At 42.6% G+C, this 18,048-nt stretch overlaps 1 protein-coding gene across 2 annotated transcripts; it reads right to left on the reverse strand.

The window, feature by feature from the left end:
* Nucleotides 1–576: 576 nt before the first annotated feature.
* On the reverse strand, nucleotides 577–17,731 carry LOC109908069 (dysbindin). 2 transcript variants are annotated; one of them, XM_020506629.2, is made up of 4 exons: nucleotides 17,384–17,731; nucleotides 2,896–3,048; nucleotides 1,552–1,695; nucleotides 577–1,381 (listed from the first exon to the last, which is right to left on the reverse strand). In XM_020506629.2, the coding sequence occupies exons 1-4, from the start codon at nucleotides 17,424–17,426 to the stop codon at nucleotides 1,122–1,124; spliced, it is 600 nt and encodes a 199-aa protein (XP_020362218.1). In that variant the 5' UTR covers nucleotides 17,427–17,731; the 3' UTR covers nucleotides 577–1,121. The 2 variants fall into 2 exon arrangements, with proteins under 2 accessions (XP_020362218.1, XP_020362130.1); XM_020506541.2 differs by having other exon boundaries at nucleotides 1,546–1,695; nucleotides 17,384–17,728.
* Between the last annotated feature and the right edge of the window lie 317 nt (nucleotides 17,732–18,048).

Here is an 18,048-nt window from a genome sequence, read left to right on the forward strand (position 1 = left end):
CAGCCAGTCTTGGTGGTTCCAAACTTTTCCATTTAGGAAGGATGGAGTCAACTGTGTTCTTGGGGACCTTCAATGCTGCAGAAATGTTTTGGTGCCCTTCCCCATATCTGTGCCTCGACACAATCCTATCTCGGAGCTCTAGGGACAATTCCTTCGACCTCATGGTTTGGTTTTTGCTCTGACATGCACTGTCAACTGTGTGGCCTTATATAGACAAGTGTGTGCGTTACCAAATAATGTCCAGTCAATTGAATTTACCACAGGTGGACTCATCTCAAGGATGATCAATAGAAACAGGATGCACCTGAGTTCAATTTAGAGTCTCATAGCAAATGGTCTGAATGCTTATGTAAATAAGTTATTTCTGTTTATTTTTTTCATACATTTGCAAAAATTTCTAAAAACTGTTTTTCAACTTTGTCATTATGGGGTATCGTGTGTAGATTGATGAATATTTGTTTTATTTAATACATTTTAGGATAAGGCTGTAACATTACAAAATGTGGAAAAAGGGAAGGGGGTCTGAATTCCGAATGCACTGTATATATCAAAATGAAAGCAACACTATGCAATATATACTGTACATCCTTAGTTTTTATTTGTGGCAGGTGTTTTGGGATTGGTTCAACATTTTGAGGAATACGGGAACTAAGGGCCAGATTAACTCAGCATTGCAGTTACTCTCTAAAGAATGTTTTTGCGTGTGTAATTGCACAATTGTAAATCCCTGTCTGTAGTACAGTAAAGCATGCTTACATGGTTGCATATTTCACAACTCTATTATGTACATATCCTGGCTGTAGAGTACACACAGGAATGTACTTCCTCAAATGTCCGTATCACACGTCGCCAGACCCTACTAGAATCTCAAATGAGGAAATAAAAAGAAATATCTTGTTATCTATATGCCAGAAGTATATATGGAGATCAGCAAGCTTTGAGAAGATTTGGCCTTATATTTACAGTTCAGACAACACTAAATGAAGGGTAAAGAAAATGTTGTGATAGTGATAGTTGCCAGTCCATGAAACACCTCTGTGTGTGAGTGTCCCGTTTCAGTGATAATTGTCAGCACCAGTATGTCCACAATGTTAGTGAATATTGGAAGTGAAGCAAGGCCTCTATGAAGAGAAGATGGGCCGATCCTTCTCCTCATCTTTCCCTGGGGTTGATCCCATCAGCAAGAGTGTGCCGACATTCACATCCTCATCATCTGATTGGACTACAGGGGTTTCCCTTCCATCCTCATTGGTGTTCTGGCTGTTGGTGGAGGAAGTGGAGGAGGTGGAGGACATGCGGGACTTCACCACACAACCACCTGTGTTGTGGGGAGAGCGTCCCTGGCTGATGACCTCATTGTTGTTGTTGTTGCCATGAACTACTGTGAGTGAAATGAAAGGGATGTTAGGCCACAGATTATCAATGCTGCACTCAATATTGCAGTTAATGTTGCCAGCTAGTATAGGGGAGGGACAAAGCCTAGACTGCCAAATACTACACCATCAACACGGGACTGCCTCAGATGCGAGTCTCCCCTCCACTCACCTTTACCTGGCAGAGGGGAGGCCAGCACCCCCTCATCCCCCCCGGAGTTGAGGAAGACATCCAGGGCCTCCTGGTCAGAGATGTCCATAAGGTCCATCTGCTCCAGCATGTCCACATTCACCTCCATGGACGAGACGCTGCCAATGGGAGCTAACAACACAAGAGACAAACGTGGTTGATTAGAGGCATTTACTGTATGTCAGCTTTACGTCTCTAAGGAAATGTTTAGCAACATTTAGTAGTGTTGTTCCACCGATTAGATGCCTTTCGAGCAGTTTAACTTGGTGGGAAATAAACATTTTATTTCACCTGATTTTAACGTTGTCATAAAAAGCACATGTTCACTTAATGACAAACTATTTTCCCCATCTCAGTAGGTTTAAAAAAACATAGTATAGTAAGTAGTAAGTGACAATTAAGTGCCAAATAAAGTAACAGGGATGACCGTAAAAGAGTAGACGACGTCATCTTAATTCAGCCCCAAATACCCTTGAGACAGGAGGAATGGAAGCTTGTTTTGTGCAACTGGGATGGGTATGTAAATGCAAGCTTCACAAAAAAATGTACATTGTTAAAACATTTTTTGCCTTCTATCTACGGCTAACAGTGCTGACGTGTTATGCTCGACCCTCTCAGTTTTCCACCACAAAACACCAGAAAATTGCCAAAAGGAGTAGAACAAGCTCACCTGCTTTACACTATGATTTGACTTTGAAATGTTTTTTTTACCTTCAAATTAATCATCTTCAGAAATGACTTTGACAACAAAATAGCTAGGGCTTTACAATGACGGTGAAAACCTGGAGAAATGTTGGGGTCAAGTTGGTTAAAATCTTCCTAGAAGTCATAGAGGATGCATGTCAAAACTCTGAATTTTGGCACTTTAGCAAGTCTAGTCATGTAAAAAAAATGTTTTTTAAGAATACAAAAAATCGGATTTATTGAATTTTCCATGTGGTCTATTTTAACAGGCATTTTTACAATTCAGCATTTCTACTTAAAATATCAAAGGGATGCAAAAGGAACTCATTTCGGAGAGCAAGAGAGCGCATAGCCATAATATGCCATTTGGAATGTCTATTCCTTTGTAACTTTTGTGAGTGTAATGTTTACTGTTCATTTTTTATTATTTATTTCACTTTAGTTTCTTTTTCACTTGCTTTGGCAATATAAACATGTTTCCCTTGCCCAAAAAAATCTATTTGATTGAGAGAGAGAAAGAGAGAACTTGAAGGTTGTGTAGTTGAATCTAGGGTTAGGGTAATGGTTGAGCTGGGGTATGGACATGAAGCTTAGATTAGGGTCAGGGTACATGTGTGCATACATGTGTGTGATGCCGATTGCACTCACGTCTCTTATAGTCATGAATATGCAGATGGGCAGAGGACAGGTAGACGTCCACATCGTGCTGAAATACCTCTTCAAAGAAGCGCTGTCTCTCTCTCAGTTTCAGCTGCTGGGCTGAGTCCAATTCTGGGACTCTTTGAGCATGCTCTGTCTCCGCTGGAACATAGAACAACAGAACATATCAGTCAGAAACTCTAGTCTAACAGGTATGCAGAATCAACACTTCCCCCAAATCTGTAACAAACAATAACCAGAAGGGGGCAACAATGAGCCATGGGAAAAAGAAACTGTCATCTCAGATTCTGGGGTTGAGAATTTTAGGCTTTTCATATCCTCTTGCAGACTTGGTATAACCAAGTGTAACAGACACTTTTAGCATCATAGCACAGGTCTGTTCAACATTTCATACTGATGCCTTACGTTGAAATATGATTGATTATTGATCCTGTAACCCATATCATACCTTTGTTCATGTAGAATATGCAATTGACAATCCACTGGGATTCAAAAACATCAACTCCACATCTCCATGTATTCTGATTCAATCCAGATACAGCTAATGCTTTTACTGTTGCAGGTCCATAACTTACCTGACCAGTGTGGATGGCCAGAGAGATGTAGATCAATATATACGATATTCACACTTTACCTTAGTGTACTATATTCAATCCCTCCACACCCACCAATTGCTTTACAAAGGCCAGCTGTCAATTCCCCTACTAGATTAATCTTGTTTAGGACAGAATGCAATCATATTTTCCACCTCATCAGAACCATTGTAATAAAGCAGAGTGCTGCTAGAGCCAGGGGAGGGGACAACACTGAAGTGTATACACAGGGAGAGAGGAAAGAGAAATGCAAGAACCCAGAATGAACTGAAGAATGCCAGTGTGTTCTGGGCACAGAGTAAACCACCCTCCAGTTTTCATCACCTTTTTATGGTGGGCTCCCTGAACACATCATGTATACAGATGTCAAGAAGTCTTCTTCCACTGTTAACATATAACTCAATCTGTAAACACACTCATTAATGGGTTAGCGAAGCAATATGGAACAAGTACTGTGAGATCATAAAGTGATGGGTAGTGTCGTGTCTTGACTATCATTAACGTGTTTGACTGTTATTTTATAAAATAATTACATACCACATTCACATTCAATTATTATGCGATTAAATTAATCATATAACAATTAGTTAAGTAGTCTGGGGCACCACGGGAAAAGTGATTTAACAAGTTACTATCTCCTGACTAAACTCTAAAGTCAATTAATTAATTCTTATTTACCTTCCGTCTCATTCTGAATGTCGCAAAACTCTTGGATATCTGCACGAACCCTATCATAAATGATGAATCAGTGATATAAAATTGTTTTAGTTTATTTTTATTTAACCTTTATTTAACTAGGCAAGTCAGTTATGAACAGATTCTTATTTACAATGACGTCCTACCCCGCCAAACCCAGGTGACGCTGGGCCAATTGTGCGCCGCCCTATGGGACTCCCAATCATGGCCAGATGTGATGCAGCCTGGATCAAATTGGCTTAATTGTTGATTACTAACTAAATAATCACACAGAACTACATTAACACACAAACAGGATAGCTTACACATTGATTACTACCCAATGCAATGAAAAGTCCCTAGTGGACTAAACCGATATGACGGCTTGTTACACAAAATGGAGGATTCTAAAGAGAGGAAAAGGAAGAGACAAAGGAATTCCACTAACATACATACAGCTGATAACTATGCTCATGGAAATGTGAATACTTTGCACATGAACGGCCGCTCATTCAAAATAATTGCAATGTACATTTTCATGTGTATGTCTTTGCCTTCTCTCTGTTGAAAACACTCGATCCATCTACGGGGAGTAAGTGGACAGAAACTCTCGGGTTGTGTAAGTCTCTGGTTGTCCTTCCAGAGGTCACCATGTATTTTGTAGTCATAGCTTCTTGGTTTCAGGTGTCTGTTAGAAAGTATCTTCCAGAGGAAGTGCTTGTTAGAATGGATCTTTCAAAATACCACCTGGTGGTTCTCGGTCGAGTTTACTAGACTGAAGTACTCAAACAGCTGCAGACTGAATGTTCCTGTGTAGTCTTCTTCTTCGAGAGTTTCTAACCATTTTGTACCTTTCAGCTCACACTGTTGGCCCCGCTGGTCTTGTAGAGTGTAACCATTCGTAACATCCAGTTCAACACCGTCCGCCTGCTTGTTCTAATATGTTAATTTTCTTAACCATTTGTAACGTAGTCAGCTAGAGCTGCACGTAACTGGTCTCCATTTAAATGGCAACCATTTCAGCGTGTGGACTGCGTCCTCACTTTCTCTGGTCTAATGTAAATTTCGTTACAGTCCATTTATAAACTCTGGAAAAAGGGGCATTCCATGACGCCGACATAATATCTGTGCTCACGTGGGTGTGGTCACTGACTGGTTAAAACCTTTATAAGAAAAACAATTCTAATTTAGAAGGCTAGCATCACATTTCATCTTCTCACAAATAGTTTAATATTTAATCACATAAGTTCCACAACATTTAGATGTAAATCTGATAACTGGGAAATATACACATTCAGAGATACAGTTATGTTGTTATACCGTCCTTAATGAGGAAAACAACAACTGATCTGACATAATTGTTCTTTCAGTACCCACGGACCATTCCAACAGTTTGGTTTGGATTATAGAAATATTGTTTCATTATTCAACCTTTTGATGTCACCATTTTGGCAGAAGGAATCTCCTTGTAACAAAGAGGTTTCTTTCCCCTCCTCCTGCAAAGCGCAAAGGAAAAGTTTCTACAAGGTATTTATGACCATCATAAAACGGCCAACTTCTGTAGAGCGGACCTACTGTAACCTGATCCTTCAGATCTTCACAGGAGAGTCATGACAGTAGCCTACACCCAGCAGACTGACATAGGCTACATTGGGGCTTTCAGCACAGTTCTGTAAGTGTTAATACATGAATTGCCCTCTCTCTTTCCTCTCACCACATCCATATATTGACCTCCTACAGAACAAAACTGTCTGGGGATTTAGGCATAGTGAGAATATACAGGCAGGGATTGGGCTAATTGGATGAGGCTTTTAATCCTGATCTAAATTGGGAATAATGTAAAGATTATGTGGCCTGTGCTGTGATCACTGATCATCCTCAGGCAGTAATGAGGCTGTAAGAAGCTGAAGACAGATAGAGGTATCAGGGCAGACATAATAATAGGGGGAAGAGGAACTAGGCCTCCGACCACAGGGCTGCAAGCTCCAAGTGGATGTCTGATAGTATTGTCACTGTGACAACGTCTTTATTGCTGAATTTCTTTTAATCCTTGATGAGTCATGACAAGGAACCGCTTAAAGCAGTGTTGCTTTTGTTTGGCCCATGCTTCTCTAACATTACAGTAAGCAAATGGTATAATGATAATACCAATGGTGTTTCTGGTTTTCCTTTGTATGCAGAACGATTTAAGTCTGTCTGAAAATGGCAACAGGTCTCCCCAGTCCAGTCTGCTGTGTCAGCCCCAAACTCCCCATGGGTCCTGTGGAGCCCTCTGTCTAGTGACAAAAGGAGGCAGGCCAGTCACAGCAACTCCCTGTCTCCCCCAGTCTGAAAGCCCTGTCCTGGGGCCATCCGGGAAGGGGAGGAGAGACAGCTGAGGAAAGGCTTCACCTCACCCCCCTGGGCCTGACTGTCTGTCTGCACCACTGGGCACCATTGTGAATCACTGGGCAAACACTAAGACACTGATCCATGTGGAAGACAGCCTCTGACACCAGCCCAAGCAAACTCTCAGCGCTCCAGAGGCACAAAACCAAAATGACAAAAAAAATAAAGAGCTGGTGAGAAGTCTGCTGCATCCTGCCAAACATTCAATGAGTTATGTCTGTTTATAACTGTTACATACCCATTTGACCCTGCAGTCTAGGGGGGATGGAAACTTTAGGTTTATTTTTCAAACACACAGTAATGGAGGGGGGGGGCTGAGCTGGACCCAAGGAAAGAAATAATAAATATCCAAAAAACCCTAAGCTAGTCTTGCATGCTTCAAGAACATCTAGCTAACTAACCAATTAAAATACAGTGGGTGGTCCGCCCAGTTCTAACTCGGTACAATGAGCAACATAATTTCCTCACCTGTCACATCTATTTTCTAACGTAACTTGCAGTGATGTAGGCAGCTATCTGACCAATTCAGCTAAATTGAGGCACGCAATAAGGCCAAATAATGACAGAGATGTCTTTCGCTCCTGAAGCACTTTCACATTTCCTTTGCTTTTTTCTCTTCTCATCCCCTCTCCTCTCCCTTCTCCTCCTCTCTCATCATAATTGTTTCCATGAAGTGATTAAAATCAGTCCACAATCCTTAGATCTTTTTCCATTGTCATTTCCTGTTTTTTCTCTGTTTTTTCTAAAGGACAAATCTCCCAGAGCTGCTGTTAAGGAAAGATTTGAACCAAATTCAATGCTCTTAGTTTTAGAGATGTTCAGGACCAGTTTATTACTGGCCACCCATTCCAAAACAGACTGCAACTCTTTGTTAAGGGTTTCAGTGTCTTCATTAGCTGTGGTTGCTTATGCATATATGGTTTACATGGACATATATCAGCTTACATGGACACACATGCTTTGTTTAATGTCAGTGGCAGTATATTGGTAAAAATAGAAAAGAGATGAGGGCCTAGAGAGCTGCCCTGCGGTACACCACACTTTACATGTTTGACATTAGAGACAATTCCATTAAAGAAAACCCTTTGAGTTCTATTAGATACATTTGAAGTCGGAAGTTTACATACACTTAGGTTGGAGTCATTAAAACGCGTTTTTCAACCAATCCACAAATGTATTGTTAACAAACTATAGTTTTGGCAAGTCAGTTAGGACATCTAATTTGTGCATGACACAAGTAATTTGTCATCAAATGTTGACAGACAGATTATGTCACTTACAATTCACTATATCACAATTCCAGTGGGTCAGAAGTTTATATGCACTAAGTTGACTGTGCTTTGAAACAGCTTGGAAAATTCCCAAAAAATATGTCACCTCAATTGGAGGTGTACCTGTGTATGTATTTCAAGCTCAGAGCCTCTCTGCTTGACATCATGGGAAAATCAAAAGAAATCAGCCAAGACCACAGAAAAATAATTGTAGACCTTCACAAGTCTGGTTCATCCTTGGGAGCAATTTCCAAACACCTGAAGGTGCCACGTTCATCTGTACAAACAATAGTATGCAAGTATAAACACCATGGGACCATACAGCCGTCATACCGCTCAGGAAGGAGACGCGTTCTGTCTCCTAGAGATGAACATACTTTGGTGCAAAAAGTGCAAATCAATCCCAGAACAACAACAAAGGACCTTGTGAAGATTCTGGAGGAAACAGGTACAAAAGTATCTATATCCACAGTAAAACGAGTCCTATATCAACATAACTTAAAAGGCCGCTCAGCAAGGAAGAAGCCACTGCTCCAAAACGCCATAAAAAAAGCCAGACTTTGGGTTGCAACTCCACATGGGGACAAAGATCGTACTTTTTGGAGAAATTCCCTCTGGTCTGATGAAACAAAAATAGAACTGTTAGGCCATAATGACCATCGCTATGCTTGGAGGAAAAGGGGGAGGCTTGCAAGCCAAAGAACACCATCCCAACCGTGAAGCACGGGGGTGACAGCATCATGTTGTGGGGGTTCTTTGCTGCAGGAGGGACTGATGCACTTCACAAAATAGATGGCATCATGAGGCAGGAAAATTACGTGCATATATTGAAGCAACATCTCAAGACATCAGTCAAGAAGTTAAAGCTTGGTAGCTTTAGCCACAGGTACACCTCCAATTGACTCAAATTATGTCAATTAGCCTATCAGAAGCTTCTAAGAAGCCATGACATAATTTTCTGGAATTTTCCAAGCTGTTTAAAGTTAAAGTCAACTTAGTGTATGTAAACTTCATACCCACTAGAATTGTGATACATTGAATTATAAGTGAAATAATCTGTCTGTAAACAATTGTTGTAAAGTACTTGTGTCATGCACAATGTAGATGTCCTAACCGACTTGCCAAAACGACAGTTTGTTAACAAGAAATTTGTGGAGTGGTTGAAAAATGAGTTTTAATGACTCCAACCTAAGTGTATGTTAACTTCCGACTTCAACTGTAAGTGTATTAATGTAAGATAAGTGTTAGATATTGTTAGATAAGAAAGGCTGTCTTGTGACACAATAGCACTACAATACAAACTGTATGTTAGCTCTTAACATTTGTCCCCCCCAAAAAAGGCAGAAAGAAAAAGAAACCTCAATGGACCAGTGTGGCTTTACTATGTCAGGTATAGATTGCATTCAACAAGGTCACTGGAGAGGTCTGTGTGCTCAGAGCAGAGCTGACACTTGGCATGCGGGAAGGGAGTGACTCCTTTTTCTCTTCTCACGGTCGTATGCAATCAGACATGCCCCCGTCTTCTCTTATTATGGAGAGCCATGCTAACAAAGCAAGATGCCAGCTGAAATTGAGGCCAGGTATATGAGGAATATCAAAACATGCCAGGGTATATCTCAAAATACTGGCTGCATGACTGATGTCTGAATGTGTATCACAGTAATAAAGTCTGATAACAGTACAGTATGTCGCGGCAGTTTTGGAGAACAGCAGTTTGGTCATACTTTAGATCACTCAGTGTTTTCCTCGTCCTCATGTTAGTGCAATAGTTCATACAACCAGGTTGACATTGATTGATTGGTGCTTGATGTATTTTCTTAAGAGGCCTGGTACCTGACTTATACATGAGCTAAAGGGAGAGTAGTTAACAATGCAAATCTTCCCATTGATTTTCCTATTCCATTTTGTTACCATCTAATCACCTTTATCAATAAGGTCTGGGGAACTCAAAGCTGACCTTTTTACCTTTGACCCGTTCCCTTTTTCACAAGGGAAAAAACTGGGTCACAAAATGACAGGGTCACAATGTCTCCGATTGCTGAGATCACCTTTCCCGTCAGTCATTCTCCATTCCTTACCCAAACCCCCCATTTCACACCACAAGCCATCCAGAGTGGCAGCCAGTGGGCAACACAGAGCGGCTATTCAGGAGGGAGGAAGAGGGGGGACGCAGATGAGAGAAGACTGGGACTAAACAGATGAAAGCAGATTGTCAGAGGGCTTTAAGTTTGACCTGACTTTCTTACAGAAAGGTTTTTCCGTTGTTTTTACTCACTCCCTCTCTCCCCCCCAGGGAATGAGTTGTGGGTTGGACAGAGTGTGGGATTAAGGCTCAGTACCAGCTGGACTTGTGGAATGAGCCGGACTCGAACAGAGCCGGACGTGTCAGCTTTCCCACTCTGCCTCCCCACACAAAGACAAACCCAGATCCTCCACTCTGACGGGAAAAACAGAAAAAGCCCTTTCAGACAAACACAAAAGCAGGGCTGTAAGGGAATGGGCCTGGGCCTGATTCTAAAGACATGACGCCAGTGAGAGGAAGTTATTTTACTCCATAGGCATGTCGGGAAGGTTAGGAAGGGGTACACCATGACATCATCAACACACTGTCCTTTCCAACAGGGACCTCTCTCCCTCTCTGTATCATACTCACATTAGACCTTAGTGCTAGTCAGATACAGAGATAGTGAGAGCTGAGGGGCTGATGGCCTCGTGACTGGAAGAGCTGGCCTCAGAACAACAAACAGTGTTTGGGAAGAAAACATGGATGATTAGCTTTCTAGATGATCCAGTTGCTTTTGGGTTTTAGATCTTTCACTGGGGCTGCTGGTTTGTGGCCTCCCCACATTCCCCAGCGGAGGCAGCTCTCAACACAAAAACCCTATGGGAATGGCCACTTCCTTTAGTGCAAACACTGATTATGAACTAGTTTGGCAGAGTCATTTTCAGGGAATTCTTTACCACCAAGCAAAAGTGGTTTCATAAAAGTGACAGAGTTCATTTCCAAAATAATGAAGTAATCCTACTTAAATAATCCTTTGGAATTGACAGTAAACTGCAAAGACACAGCCATGAAAATGTAGGTTTCCTTGCGGTGGAAGACAAAGAGTGAGGGGTGAGCACAGCCTGTGCTATCTCTCTATCTCTCTCTCTCTTTCACAGGATGACAACATGGCACCAGTAATCAGTGTTAGATGTTGTTCAGGATAAGAGATGAATCATCTGCTGGCACATCGCCAGGCAGTGAGACAACAGCAGGTAGTGACAGTGACTCCTGATCAGATTGATCAGGACCAACAATACGTGACGTAATGCTGTTAGGGACTGGGGAAGATGAGACTGGTTAACCTTTAAGACAGGACATGTTGCTGAGGGTGTGTGGGAGGGTAGGAAGAGGATTGTATTTCAACATGCACCATCTCACCGCTTGTTCTGGAGATGTGTTTGAGGGAAGAAGTTGGGAGGAAAAGTGGATAAAAACTAAAAGGAGTGAGATGAGAAAGGTCAACCAAAGAGTAAAAAGTTCAATGGAAGTGAAAAGAAGGAATGTACATATAAAAGAGAATAAAAAAGATGAGGTGTGGAGTAGACAGGGAGAGCCTAGAGAAAGAATGAGTAGACAGGGAGAGCCCAGAGAAAGAATGAGTAGACTGGGAGAGCCTAGAGAAATAATGAGTAGACAGGGAGAGCCCAGAGAAAGAATGAGTAGACAGGGAGAGCCCAGAGAAAGAATGAGTAGACAGGGAGAGCCCAGAGAAAGAATGAGTAGACAGGGAGAGCCCAGAGAAAGAATGAGTAGACAGGGAGAGCCCAGAGAAAGAATGAGTAGAAAGGGAGAGCCCAGAGAAAGAATGAGTAGACAGGGAGAGCCCAGAGAAGAATGAGTAGACAGGGAGAGCCCAGAGAAAGAATGAGTAGACAGGGAAAGCCCAAAGAAAGAATGAGTAGACAGGGAGAGCCCAGAGAAAGAATGAGTAGACAGGGAGAGACCAGAGAAAGAATGAGTAGACAGGGAGAGCCCAGAGAAAGAATGAGTAGAGAGGGAGAGCCCAGAGAAAGAATGAGTAGAAAGGGAGAGCCCAGAGAAAGAATGAGTAGACAGGGAGAGCCCAGAGAAGAATGAGTAGACAGGGAGAGCCCAGAGAAAGAATGAGTAGACAGGGAGAGCCCAGAGAAAGAATGAGTAGACAGGGAGAGCCTAGAGAAATAATGAGTAGACTGGGAGAGCCTAGAGAAATAATGAGTAGACAGGGAGAGCCCAGAGAAATAATGAGTAGACAGGGAGAGCCCAGAGAAATAATGAGTAGACAGGGAGAGCCCAGAGAAAGAATGAATAAACAGGGAGAGCCCAGAGAAAGAATGAGTAGACAGGGAGAGCCCAGAGAAAGAATGAGTAGACAGGGAGAGCCCAGAGAAAGAATGAGTAGACAGGGAGAGCCCAGAGAAAGAATGAGTAGACAGGGAGAGCCTAGAGAAAGAATGAGTAGACAGGGAGAGCCCAGAGAAATAATGAGTAGACAGGGAGAGCCCAGAGAAAGAATGAGTAGACAGGGAGAGCCTAGAGAAAGAATGAGTAGACAGGGAGAGCCCAGAGAAATAATGAGTAGACAGGGAGAGCCCAGAGAAAGAATGAGTAGACAGGGAGAGCCCAGAGAAAGAATGAGTAGGCAGGGAGAGCCCAGAGAAAGAATGAGTAGGCAGGGAGAGCCCAGAGAAAGAATGAGTAGACAGGGAGAGCCCAGAGAAAGAATGAGTAGACAGGGAGAGCCTAGAGAAAGAATGGGTAGACAGGGAGAACCCAGAGAAATAATGAGTAGACAGGGAGAGCCCAGAGAAAGAATGAGTAGGCAGGGAGAGCCCAGAGAAATAATGAGTAGGCAGGGAGAGCCTAGAGAAAGAATGTGCAGACTCTGATTGGGGCTCATTAGCTGAGGAGGATATCTTTTCCGCTGCTCTCTCATCATCAAATTCCACTTTCAACAGTCTAGTGGCTGGCAAAAGCTGGCACTATGGAGATAATCAGCTGGCCATGACTGCCTCTAGGTAACTGGAAGTTTATTGGATCAATTGTTGCAAATAAGGGGGCAACATAGAAAATGCTTCAGAACAACATCAGATTATATGAAGCCCTGTGCAATTACTTTGTTTATTGAAAGAGTTTGGCAGGTGAAGCACTGTCCCTGGCTATGTAAACTGACCAGGGTGGCAGGCAGTAGCCTCCCTTTCATAAAACAGATGACAACATTAACAATTATGTAGAAGATGCCTCTTGTCGTTTTTTTGGTTTACACCATTTATTATTGGGCTTTTTTCATCCTCCTGCTCTCTCTCCTGAACCTCCCATCTAGGCTTGGTTCCAATTGCGAAGAGAGTGAATTATTGATGTTGAGAGTTGAGCATTGTGTGTGTGTGTGTGTGTGTGTGTGTGTGTGTGTGTGTGTGTGTGTGTGTGTGTGTGTGTGTGTGTGTGTGTGTGTGTGTGTGTGTGTGTGTGTGTGTGTGTGTGTGTGTGTGTGTGTGTGTGTGTGTGTGTGTTTCCCACCTTTATTTAACCAGGTCAGCTAGTTGAGAGCAAGTTCTCATTTACAACGTGACCTGGCCAAGATAAAGCAAAGCAGTGCGACAGAAACAACAACACAGAGTTACATGGAATAAACAAGCGTACAGTCAATAACACAATATAAAAAAATAAAGTCTATATACAGTGTGTGCAAATGGCATGAGGAGGTAAGGCAATAAATAGGCCATAGTAGCAAAGTAATTACAATTTATCAGATTAACACTAGAGTGATAGATGAGCAGATGATGGTGTGTAAGTAGTGATAGTGGTGTGCAAAAGAGCAGCAAAGTAAATAAAAACAATATGGGGATGAGGTAGGTAGATTGGGTGGGCTATTTACAGATGGACTATGTACACTTGCAGCGATCAGTTAGCTGCTCAGATAGCTGATGTGTAAAGTTAGTGAGGGAAATGTAAGTCTCCAGCGATTTTTGCAATTCGTTCCAGTCACTGGCAGCAGAGAACTGGAAGGAAAGGCGGCCAAAGGAGGTGTTGGCTTTGGGGATGAACAGTGAGATATACCTGCTGGAGCGTGTGCTACGGGTGGGTGTTGGTATCGTGACCCGTGAGCTGAGATAAAGCGGAGCTTTACCTAGCGTAGACTTATAGATGACCTGGAGCCAGTGGGTCTGGCGACGAATATGTAGCGTGGGCCAGCCGACTAGAACATACAGGTCGTAGTGGTGGGTGGTATAAGGCACTTTGGTAACAAAACGGATGGCACTGTGCTAGACTAGATCCAGAGTATTGGAAGCTATTTTGTAGATGACATCGCCGAAGTCGAGGATCACATAGTCAGTTTTACTAGTGTGTGTGTGTGTGTGTGTGTGTGTGTGTGTGTGTGTGTGTGTGTGTGTGTGTGTGTGTGTGTGTGTGTGTGTGTGTGTGTGTGTGTGTGTGTGTGTGTGTGTGTGCGTGTGCGTGTGTGTGTGTGATTGTTGCATGTGTGTTTGGACTGTGTGTGTGTGGGGAGCTTTCAATGGGTTGAATCACAGACTGGCACCACCACATACCCACTCTGTAAATACTACAATGACATCATCTCTCCTCTCCCAGCACACTCCGGACTGACAATAGTGCCATTTATGGGTCAGTCAGCCTCTGTCTCCTATGCCAGTGCCCTCTATGTGGCCCATAAGCAGACTACTCATCCACTTTGAAGCCAAGAAGCTGAAAACTGAGAGACGTCTCCATTAGACTACACTCACCATGAATGAGCAGAATTTATCTGGAGTGTTGTGAGGGAGCGGATGTACTTAAAAGCATCGATAGGGTGACACTGTTGGTCAACTGAGTTCCCTCCATCATGACTCATCATGCCCTTTGGCAACACATCAACTATCACATTGTTCACCTTTCCTGGTGTTCCTGGAACCTCTTTGTTGCTCATCCTCTTTTTGTGATGAATAGCCCACATTGCTATTTTCAAATCAATGGAGAGCATCACTGGAATGTTTGGCTGGACACAATAGAATAGTTCTGGCCTTACACTGATCTATTCTGTTGATGTTGGTATTTCTCATGAGCCTGAGTAGTTTAGCACTATCGTCGTGGGTCCATGGTGAACAGCAAAGACCAGAAACCAAACCACTATGTATTTCCCATACAATACTAATGATACCTGTGATACCTGTGTTGATGTGGGAGATGTGTAAGAGATTTGTGGGTCCAGCACATGCTGACAGATTTATGAATAATGAGTAATAACTGTGTTGTTGTATTTAGTGAACTACAATATGCCTGTAGGCATTAACAAGTATACCTGGTCTGAACCAGGGCTTGTTTTCACCAAGCAGAGAATGGGATGATGGGAGATTTGATCCAAACTAATTAGGAGGACTTGCTTTTAGGCCTTGGTTTTAGGCCTAATGTTTTAGGCTGTGTAGATTAAAGGATCTAAGTGGAAATAGATATGAACAGACGGTCATTCAAGGCCTGTAGTGTGTACACATACATAATGTACATACACACACATGCACATATACACACACCATGGGACATTGCATGTGCATAGCATCCAGGGATATTGTGTGTTCATCAAGCTGTTGGTCAGCCATGCATGGGGAAAAAAACGACATTATCTACACTGCAGCTGTTGCTGTCATAAAGTAATATTAGTACAGGTAGAATAAATCCTGAGGATTTTGTTGTGGCCACCTCTCCATCCAACAGTGGGCTGCACCACCTTTCAGAAATGTACTATGCTGTGTCTGCCTCAGTGGGAGACTGGCTCTGTTTAAAATGAGCACTCTGGCAGCAGCCATCCTGTGAGCCACCAGCATACATGGGGAACAGATAGGAGTTCCATGCAATGCTGCAGGGAGAGACACCAGTCTTATCTATATAATGGAGTTAGTCCAGTCAGAAAAGGAAGGGATCTACCATGGTTGGTGAAGAGTAGAATACCTGAATGGGATACCTGGGACACACAATGTTTGATCACCGAGCATGGTTGGCACCACAACAAATCCATGTCCGCAACAACATAAAAAATATGTGAGAATAAATTGTGTGTTTGCAATCAGTTATGTCTTATCTGGTGTACATTCAATACGAACTGCGCATTCACTTAATCATTCCCAGCCTGTCATGTAACATTTCAACAGTGTGACAACAGCTGTTCAGTCCTCCAAGCCAACACATACCACTGTGCCCCTCCAAACAAAACATTCCCACACAATACAGAACCTACAGGTAGGGCACTAGGGACTGGGACCGCTCAACCCATAGATAGCGGATGTCTTCTCTCTCAGTCATGGTCTGATCAAATTTAGTCACGGACTGACTGACCCTATTGCGACAAATTCAATTTCCCATTTCTGTGTTTCTCTGTGAGAGCATCGTCTGTAGGACAGCCTGTCTGTAGCCCTATGTCACTGCAGTCACTCTATAGCTACAGACACACAATCTCATTAGGAGTTAGAGATTCATGTCAGTGAAACCATTGGATGTCTTTAAGGCCCCAATTCAAAATGAGAATATACTGTATCCCTTTAAGAACCCTCAACGTCTTGAGTAAAGTCCCACTGATTAAAGCGTTATTATGGTACATTACTCATGGGGATGATTCACCATTCTAGTCTTTATTTGGCTAGCAAAGAGCATACAGTATGACAGCCTTAGTAACATCAACAAACACCAGGTCCCTACCACATCGGCTGAACAGTCAACGTGTCAATGCACACACACACACACACACACACACACACACACACACACACACACACACACACACACACACACACACACACACACACACACACACACACACACACACACGCACACACACACACACACACACACACACACACACACACACACACACACATATTATTTGCTTTCAATGCACACACACACACACACACACACACACACACACACACCAACAACAACATCAACAACAGGAATCAGTAATCACCCATAATTACTTGAACAGGCTATGTTGATTGTGGCTTGGTTTATGTTTCTCTTCACTAAATATTTAATGAGTTTGTCTGTCTGTAAAGCTACTACAGATACCCAAATATGGACAGGAATTTTCTCTATCTAGCGTTCTGCTCAGCAATAGGAGATTACAGTGATTGAAACTACAGATGTGGGATCTTAATTTGATCACCCTGTTGCAGGAGAACTGTAAAACCTGTAGTGTATTTGAGGTTTAAAAAAGCTTCTGAAGTTTGTAATTTCAACTTTGAAATGTCAGTTTATTTTCCCCTATGAAAAATGTATCAATCTCTACAAAACTGTTAATTACAATCCACATAATAATTTACATTTCCTGTTGCTGTAGGATTATTTTCCTGCTGTAGAAAACTGCCTCACATCTGTATATAGATTTTTTTTTTTCTAACAGTACAGTACAGTACAGAATAAATGACTAAAATGATCTGTAATGACTTATGGAATATTCCCATTGTGACATAGTCTTTCCAAGTCCTACACATTAGAGTAGTTTTTAAGAAAGGTAAAGAAGCTTTAAAGTTACTCACAGGGTAGACGCTTGTTGTGGAGGTTTGCCCCAGACGAGCTCATGGTGCTGGCAGCTTTGGAGAGAGAGCTGCAGAATCAGATTAGGTGTGCTGTTGAGGAGGACTGGAGGGTCAGGTCACACAGTCAGGCACAGAGATGAGATGGGGTGGGGAACAGTCAGCCCTTCAGAGCCTCAGCAGAACAACTCATCTCCCTCCGTCTCTCCTGGGACAGAAGCAGAGTCAAAGCACTCCCAAGAAACTCACTGGCTCTCTCAAACACACTCTCTCCTTTCTTTATGGAACAGTACAGGACCCTTCTCTCTGAGTGAACTTACTCTGTCAACTACAGTATTTGGATGAGAACAGCAGGTTAGGGCTTTGTGGAGCATACCAATTGGTCATTCACAGGGGGAGGAGCTTGGTGTGAGAGGGGTGGATAGGGGAGAGTGCAGGGTCCTTTATGTAACAGTGGAAGATACCAAGTCAGTAGACAGACACTTGCTTTTGTTATTTTTGTCATCCTTTCTCTCTCGCTCCCTCTCTCCTTTCTCCTCTGTGTCCCTCTCACTTCCAGGGTCAATTGATGTGCACAAAATGCAATGCGACAGGATACAAGATCTTCTTGCCGTTAATGGAATAGTATTGATGTTATTGAACAAATCAACATCTTTTTTTATTCCTGC

Source organism: Oncorhynchus kisutch, linkage group LG1, assembly GCF_002021735.2.
Source record: "Oncorhynchus kisutch isolate 150728-3 linkage group LG1, Okis_V2, whole genome shotgun sequence".
NCBI lineage: Eukaryota > Metazoa > Chordata > Actinopteri > Salmoniformes > Salmonidae > Oncorhynchus > Oncorhynchus kisutch.